General features: G+C 36.7%; 1 protein-coding gene across 1 annotated transcript in view; it reads left to right on the top strand.

The window, feature by feature from the left end:
• The window catches only part of LOC107561756 (MAM domain-containing glycosylphosphatidylinositol anchor protein 1-like), a 137,946-nt gene that overhangs the window by 122,001 nt on the left and 6,786 nt on the right, over positions 1 to 9,159 (top strand). The window contains exon 10 of the mRNA XM_016246233.1: positions 3,075 to 3,249. Coding sequence (XP_016101719.1) covers positions 3,075 to 3,249 — 175 coding nt within the window. The remainder of the gene's footprint in view (positions 1 to 3,074; positions 3,250 to 9,159) is intronic.

The following is a 9,159-nucleotide window of genomic DNA, read 5'->3' as shown; positions in this document are numbered from 1 at the left end:
CCCCCCCCCCCCCCCCCGCTCTATCATATGAGTTGCAATATTGTGATGGAGTATGTAGAGTAGATAGAGATACCTCCACTATTATCTTTGTGCTGTTAAACTACGTGGGTTTTTGTTCATTTAGCTGTAAACATGTTGACAGTTTAACTAATGCTTGCTATACCATTCCTTGAGTCAACAATGAAAATGTAATGCTTTATATACAACTCAAGCTTGCATTGATGCAAAAGTTTGCATTGCATTAGCTACAAGTGTTTGGACTTGCATAGAGTGTTTTTATAAAATTGAATTTTCTCCTTTAGTACGCAGTAAATGCTCTGTTTTACAAGTAAAGAGACACATTTAAAGGGAAAATCTCAAAGCTCAGTCAAAAAAAACAAACACACATAAAATGCTAACGTTTCGCTAAAGTATCTTCAGAAATGACTCAAAACCAGCAGCATTCAGAAGCGTCGTGAGATGTCCCATGGGAAAGCAAAGTAGCTCAATGTAGAGAATGACAAGTTGATCTGTTTCACCAAGCGTTCTTAGTCAGCACTTGTGTTGTGCCTGAGGAAAGACTTCTGAACCTTCTTACAGCAGGGTGGCTGGATAGCAGCTGACCTTGCACTCAGCAAATCATTGCACCGAGGGCTTTCTGTGGATTCGTGGAGGTTAAAGATGTATAACTCTGGGTGTTGACACAACCAATTTCCAGTGTAAAGTTTCTGTCCTCGCTGTGAAAGTGAAAATGCTTATGGTGAAAAGTCATATGGTCAGAAGAGCGTGTCTTGTGTCCATGGAGTCATTGACATTTCTTCTATCCTCCACTTCTTCCTGTCCTACTTGTCTTCAGTAAATAGTTACCAGTTCAAAATTATGTCAGAACTACTGAGACAAAATATTATAGGGTAGAGTGGGGGAGAACGTAATTTTTTTTCTGTGAAACAAAAGTTAAATGTGTCCAGAATAATGACATAAACTAAGTATGACAAATGTCTATAGAGTTTTCAAGTTATTAGATCTTAAACATGTGTACCAAGGGGGCATTTTGCCCCACAGGTGGGGTAAAATGCCCCCAGTCTGACAAAGCAATTTGCTTTATACATTTACAGCAAAATCTGAGTACAGGCAGTTTTAGCTTAAAATTAAAAAGAATATAATCAATAACTACAGAAATTATGCTGGACCAAAAAATGGCCAACCTCCAGAATAAATGGATTGCTGGAAGACATGAAACCCTTCTTCTGTGGTGTCAAAGTGGTATACACAAAATTGCTCCAGTCCTCTAATTTGATTGGCTGAGTAAACAATGTGTGTGGTTTTTTATTAATTTTATTTTATGTATATGTATATATAGTTTATTTATATTAAAGTGTTCAGTTAAATATATGTAAATACATATTGTTAATACGGCTATTTTTATTACTATTAATAATAATAATAATAATAATACATACATACCTACTTTTTTAATGATTTAAAAATATATATTTGGTAAGATATATTTAAGTAAATGAAAGTATATGTAAGTAAATGCTTTTTATTTGTTTCATATTGTTTTTATTCTTTTATATTCAAATATTTGGTCAAATATATGTAGGTAAATATCATGCATTGTTTTAATAGAATGCATGCATTAACTATTTTAACTTTTTTTTAAATACATATTTTATTACTTACATTTAACATTTTTTATTTAATTTGGATTCATTTATTTTGGATTTAATTCATTTATTTATTTATGTATGAATATAATCAATAACTACAGAAATTATGCTGTGCCCCCTGGGGGCGTTTTACCCCACAGACTAGGTTTGAAAAAAAAATGATGTCATTCTGAAAATATAATAATATATTTTTTTAAATAACACATACTCCCTTTCTACAGGCCTTAGTATTCTCATATCATATATAACTGTGATGTTCTACAAAACAACAAGCTTTAAAACACTTTTTTTCTTACTGCTGAAAATTAGATCACTTACTGTGAAATGCGTTTTCTCTCAGGTACATCACCAGTGTAAGCTTCATGGTGAACACTTCTGCATCACTCTTGACAACATAGTCCATAGTTACAACAAAAAATGATATTTTTTTCCCATCACTCCACCCTATGCATTTCATTTTTGTTGGGTATTTCTGTTGAAAACCAGCTGAGGAATGATAACAGTGCTACATTTTTTAAGTGACTATAAATGAAACTTTGATTGTATTATTATTATTATTATTTTAACAAGGTATAAAGTATTCATGTGTTTTATACAAATGGAAGCACAAAAGACATCAACCTATAAAAATAATTTCTTTAAAAATTGGAAGTATACACTCTTAAAAATAAAGGTGCTTCAAAAGGTTCTTCAAGCGATGCCACAGAAGAACCATTTTTGGTTCCACAAAGAACCATTCAGTCAAAGGTTCTTTAAAGAACCATCTCTTTCTTACCTTTTTATAATCTGAAGAACCTTCTTTCGCCACAAAAAACCTTTTGTGAAACAGAAAGGTTCTTCAGATGTTAACGGTTCTTTATGCAATCATTGAGACGAAAAGGTTCTTCTATGGCATCGTGAAGCACCTTTATTTTTAAGAGTGTATAATGTTACATATAATGTATGTATACACTACCATTCATAAATTTGGGCTCACCAAAATGTTTTTAAAAGCAGATTATTTTTTTATTTAAGGCAAGGATGCATTAAATTCAAAAGTGACAGTAAAGACATTTATAATTTTACAAATAAATGCTGACCATTGAACTTTCATTGAATTTACAACAGTTCATTGCGCTGTTTTCAAAATTGATAATAAAAACAAATGTTTCTTGAGCAGCAAATCAGCATTTTAGAATGATGTAAATTGCAAGAATATTTATTATATTTGAATTGCAATCATATTTTACAGTATTACTGTTTTACTTTATTTTGATCATATGCCGCCTTTGTGAGCATAAGAGACTTTCAGAAAAAAATTTAAGAAATCTTACCGACCCCAAACTTTTGATTTCATATGTTGAAGATGGTAATAATTTCACACCTTATTTTACCATGATCATAGCATGATTACCCTTAAACTCTTTTTCTCTTGTGTGTTTGCAGAACCGACAGACAGTTTTGTCCAAACAGATCACCACTAAAGAGCCAGTGAAAGGTGTGCTCATGTCTTACACGCTGATGGACTTGCGTATTCCCCTGCCGTATGAGGTCAGCCTCACTCCCATAACCAGCTACGGCACTGGAAACACGGTCACGCGCACCATCCAGTACTCAGAGCGTAAGTCACCTTCCACTTATACCAGACATTTAAGAATTACAGTATGCAAGATCTCAGTTGTCAGTTGGCTACTCGCATCTATTTATTTTTATCTTAAAGTTGAAATGCATTATTTTATGTTCTTTCAGGTTGGAAGTATAACATTTTTGATGCATTTTGATTTTTTATTTTATATGGGCAAGCGCAAAGCATAGCTGGGCTAGTTGTGGAATGAGAATCAGAGCCAGAATTGTTAAAATCCTCATGATTCCCATCAACAGAGGTCATGCATTTCAAATGTGAGGTTTCGCTTTCGGGATTATGTTAAATTGAGATGTCAAGTGTGTGGCAGCCATCGTGTGTTAAGTTTGCTGATGGCTACAGAACAGTAGGAACAGGCCAGCGGTTTCAGCACCAGAGCTGAGTCTGGATCTCAGAAACGGCTGATAGAATCTAATCCCATTGGATAGTCTTTCAATCTTCAACTCCCAATCTCAGCATTTACTCTAACCAGACCAAAAAATGGCCAACCTCCAGAATAAATGGATTGCTGGAAGACATGAAACCCTTCTTCTGTGGTGTCAAAGTGGTATACACAAAATTGCTCCAGTCCTCTGATTTGATTGGCTGAGTAAACAATGTGTATGGTTTTTTATTAATTTTATTTTATGTATATGTATATATAGTTTATTTATATTAAAGTGTTCAGTTAAATATATGTAAATACATATTGTTAATATGCAATATCTCAAAAGAAAGAACAGAGCCCCTGCTTTAAAAAAAACTAAACAAAAAAAAAATGACATCTCATTCGGTAATGTTAGACAGTTTTTATTTTTATGCTGTTTAATGCTTGATGATCACGTTATTTTACATATGCATCTGCTTAAAATACTGCATGTGATCGCTTGTTTCTGCTTCTTCTTCACCTTCTTTTCATTCAGACGTTCAGGACTCTTTCAGAAGATGTGTCATAGCACCTCCTACCATGTAACAGTGAAAACATAAAAGTCTGAAAATTCTGTCGAAAAACTGAGACTGTCCTGCTCTCAGTTACTGAATCCCTGAGACTGGCAAGAGCAGCTTCCAAATCATCAGTACTCATCTTGCTGGATCTGTCTGCTGCTTTTGACAGTTAACCACAAGATCCTCTTGTCCACCCTCATGAAGATGGGCATCTCAGGAAACGCACTCCAGTGGTTCAAGTCTTAACTCTCATGTAGATCCTTCAGGGTGTCTTGGAGGAGTGAGGTTTCTAATGGCGCTTTTCCACTGCATGGTGTGGCTAGGCTCGGCACGGTACGGTACAGCTTGGCTCGGCTCGGTTTGTGTTTCCACTGCAGTTTATACCGCTTTAGAGTGGGTGGGATTATAGACATGTTGCGCCACCTCTACTGCCGTGACCTCCTGAAAAACTTTTTCATTCTGCGTCGTCCCATCAAGCTCTTGCTTGATCCGCTCCTCAGCTATCAACGAGAGGAATGTCTGTACTTCCTCAACAGACCACGAAACAGCCATTATTTTGTTTTAAAAAGGTGCTCTTATTTGAAACTGTTGCGTTTGTTCAAAAAAACTTGCATTTGATCCTCGCTGGCTGTGCTGATTTAATCTAACGGGTCTAGTGTCTCGTGTCGCAAGTTCAATGCAATGGCAGTGGCGATTTTCTCCGGCAAATCACTGATCAGCAGGGTTTACATGTCACATTTTGTTAACGGTACGGCTCGCTTGGAACCTCAGCCGAGGTGGTACTGAAAAAAGCACCAGGTACCAGGTACTGTACACAGTGGAAAACCCCCCAAAAGCGTGCCATGCCGTACCATGCAGTGGAAAAGCGCCATAAGTCACAACGTCTTGCTACTGGGGTTCCTCAAGGCTCAGTGCTTGGACCACTTCTCTTCTCCATCTACATGTCATCATTAGGATCTGTAATTCAGAATCATGGCTTTTCAACTCTACTTCTCATTCCAACCTGATGATCCGACGGTAGCTGTTCGCATTGCAGCCTGTTTGACAGATATTTCTGTCTGGATGAAGGACCATCACCTTCAACTCAACGTTACTAATACAGAACTGCTCGTGGTCTCAGGCAACCCAGAACTTCATTACAACTTCTCTATACAGCTAGGTTCATCAATCATAACTCCTTCCAGGACAGCAATGAACCTTGGAGTTGTGATTGATGAACAGTTAAGCTTGACAGACCATATTGCTACAATGGTCCGGTCCTGCAGATTTGCCTTATACAACATTAGGAAGATGAGACCCTTCCTATCAGAGCAGGCCGCACAACTCCTTGTCCAAGCTCTTGTTCTCTCCAGACTGGACTATTGTAATGCTTGCTTGGCGGGCCTTCCGGCATGTACTATCAAGCCTCTGCAACTGATCCAGAATGCAGCAGCGAGAGTGGTCTTCAATGAGCCGAAGAAAGCCCATGTCACACCTCTTTTCATCATTTTGCACTGGCTGCATCAAATTCAAGGCACTGATGTCTGCCTACAAGACAACCACTGGTGCTGCAACAATATACCCAAACTCGCTAGTTCTGCAAGGGAGTGACACCTTGTGGTGCCATCCCAAAGAGGCACAAAATCACTCTCACGAACCTTTTCCTAGACTGTTCCCAGCTGGTGGAATGACCTACCTATCTCAATTAGAGCAGCTGAGTCTTCAGCCATTTTCAAAAAAACGTCTAAAGACACATCTTTTTCACCTGAAATATTTCTTCTTATATTTTGTAACATATTCTTCTATTCATATGCTTGTGTAGAGTATGTTTCGAACTTATAATTACTATATGCATGTGCCAAAAAACAACAAAAAAAACCGGCAAGGTATATCTCGTTTATCGTGACTGTTAAAACATTAAGGTTTATTTTAAAGTGACATCTGTCTATTCGCTCTGCTTCAAGCAGTCTTTTGTGTGTGTGTTTCTTCCTGGCATATTTAAGCTGATCAAGCACGTCATTCAGTGCCACACTGTAGTAATTCTTAGTGAAAGTACACAGCTCAATAACATTGGAGACAATAGTCAATTTGTAATTAGATTAACAATTTTATATACACTACCGTTCAAAATTTGAGGTAAGTACGATTTTAAAAAAATAAATTAATACTTTTATTCAGGGCCTAAAATTAACACTCGCCAAGCGCCAAATGCGAGTAAAAATCAGCGTTGGCGAGTATAGTGCCAGTTGCCAGTTGGCAGGAAAAACTTTAACGAAATATAACAATGCAATGTAGTGGGAACAACAGCCCATTTTTAAAGAGATTCGCTGTTTCTGACGTAAGCGAATAAAATAATCTTTTCCGAAGACAAGATCATCGTGATTGGTTAGTTGTTCTGTCATAAGCGACACATACAAACGGGCTGATAAGGTCAGATTAATTTCGGAAGATTAACTTTTCCCTTCTTTGTTCTTCATAACCCGAGAATGTGGCGACACATACCTGGTGTTACGCCGCAGAAACGGTGCAGTGAAGTAGGCTATAGTTTAAAAGGTTGCTCGTTCGGCTGTACACAGACACTGAGCTGCTTTAGACAGCGCACCAGTAGCGCTTCAGTGGACGAAAACACAATTATGTCAAAATATGCAGTTTTGGCGAGTAACCTCGTAAACGTAGTTTTAAATGAGTTATAAAGTCTTAAATGACCGTAAAGAGTTTGGAGAAGATATGTGTCAGATCCGCGTCATGTGCATCAGGTTTTAAAGAGGCAGCGCTGCTTTTAAAGTAAAACCTGCTGAAGTCTGTCATTGATGTAAATCAAAGAACAAAAGAAAAATCACACGACTGCTCAAGACGCTGATTAACTTTTGTAGCTTGAATAAAGAATAATCTGTACAGTTTATGCATATACAACTTATAGTTTATGTGAAGATTGTTTTAAAATCACTTAATATTTCAGAGCCTATTAAATGTTAAAAATAATGGCTTTCAGTTATACTGTAATGTTGAATGGCTATAATTAATAGGTACAATTGAGGGAAATGTATTAAATAGAGACACCAGTAGCAGTATTGGTATCAATACTTCATTAATAATATACTACTTAGTAAAAAGATGCCATTTAAACATATTTAAAATATTCTATCTTTATATTGTTTCTACATTAATTTGAAGGTTACATGTGAAATTTTGACTATAAATATGCAATTAATCATGATTAATTACAGAAAAATGTGTGATTAATTATTTTTTTAATCGATTGACAGACAGCACTAATTTTTCCGAATTCAATTTAATTGAAAGATCGGGACGGCCCCCACCCCCTTGGCCCCCTTCAAATTTTCAGTTTGATAATTCGGCCCTCAAATGAAGCTAATTATTTAGCCCTGCTCTAATCTGTTAACATGGATGCGGAAATAAATACGCACCACATACGCACTGCAAACTGAGTATGTGTGAAACAGGTGTAACACGATGGCCTGCTCAGTTTGCCGAACAAGAATCTCAACGTTTTTTAGGGACAAAAAATAAAAATATATATATCAATAAATCTGTTTGTTGTTTTTTTTCTTGTAAGTAAAGTAAAGGACAAATTAAAAATATTGTAAATATGTTTAGTCACTGTAGTAGTAATGACTGCCTGTTTTTGCAAAAAGAGTTTCATGGCCGATCAAAAAAAAATGTGGCCGGTAAATTTTATCACATCACCGGCCATTGGTAGGTGTGGCAAAAAGTTAGTTTTAGGCCCTGCTTTTATTTATTGAGGATTAATTAAATTTATCAAAAGTGACAGTACAATAATTTAAAATGTTGCAAATTATTTTGTTTCAATTAAATTAAAGAATCCTGGAAAAAGGTATCACCATTTCCACAAAAATATTATAATGTTTTTAACATTGATAATACAAAAACAAACAAACAAAAAAAAGTTTGTTGAACACCAAGTCAGCATATTATAATGATTTCTGAAGGCTCTATATATATCAAATTATAATAAAATAAAAATGTTTTGCATGCAAAACGAGGCTGGACAAACTGAACCGAAACAGAGAGAACTTAATGCCCAGTTCAGACTACACGATTTTAGCCCGATTTGCTTGACGTAGGGTGTTGTGGGGGATTCGTAAATGACAATGGGCGTCGGGACGCAAGATTCCATCGTTTCAGCACGTGTAGTGTGTCATAGTGGACGACAACCGATTCCGCATCTGCGATGCTTCACGACATCACAACAGAAAGACTAGCATGTTTAATTTTTTTCCCGTCATCCACGACGAGTTTTGTCACATTGGTGACGTTGACCAATAGCAGCACAGAAGCTCTTTCATACACAGGTTTCAAACAGCTAGGTGTAATTATGAGATGGAGGAAAGGTTCGTGGAGCTGTGGCAACAGTACTCCTGCCTGTATGATGTGTCATCGAGGGACTACCACGACAGAACAAAGAAAGAAAAATGCTGGCGAACTATAGCAGAAGCGCTACAGCAATGTTTACACTCAGTTCCGCCTTCTCGATGACATCAATCGCGTCATTAAAGATGGCACGCGATGAACGGTCGGGAAGCAACGTGTAGTCTGACATGTTTCTTGTCCACGACACGACAAGATTTTAGGAGTCAAAATCGTGAAATCTGACACAGTGACTATCGTGACCGACAAAAATATTGTGTACTGACATGGTTCTTGTCCACGACACGACAAGATTTTAGGAGTCAAAATCGTGAAATCTGACACAGTGACTATCGTGACCGACAAAAATATTGTGTAGTCTGAACCCGGCATAAGTACTGGTGATAATGAGGTGCACACAGCTGAACTAAATGACAAATCAATTAACAACCATGACAACTAACTAAGGGAGATTATGCAAAAATGAAAATTTGATAAAAAAAAAAAAAACACAGTCTACAGTATATACTTTGCAGTGTTGAGTGAAAAGAAATGTATGTGTGTGTGTATGTATGTATATATATATATATATATATA

The sequence above is a fragment of the Sinocyclocheilus grahami genome, unplaced genomic scaffold (genome assembly GCF_001515645.1).
Source record: "Sinocyclocheilus grahami isolate Dianchi unplaced genomic scaffold, SAMN03320097.WGS_v1.1 scaffold791.1, whole genome shotgun sequence".
NCBI lineage: Eukaryota > Metazoa > Chordata > Actinopteri > Cypriniformes > Cyprinidae > Sinocyclocheilus > Sinocyclocheilus grahami.
The sequence above is the reverse complement of the archived record's forward strand: the minus strand, read 5'-3'. Positions and strand labels throughout refer to the sequence as shown.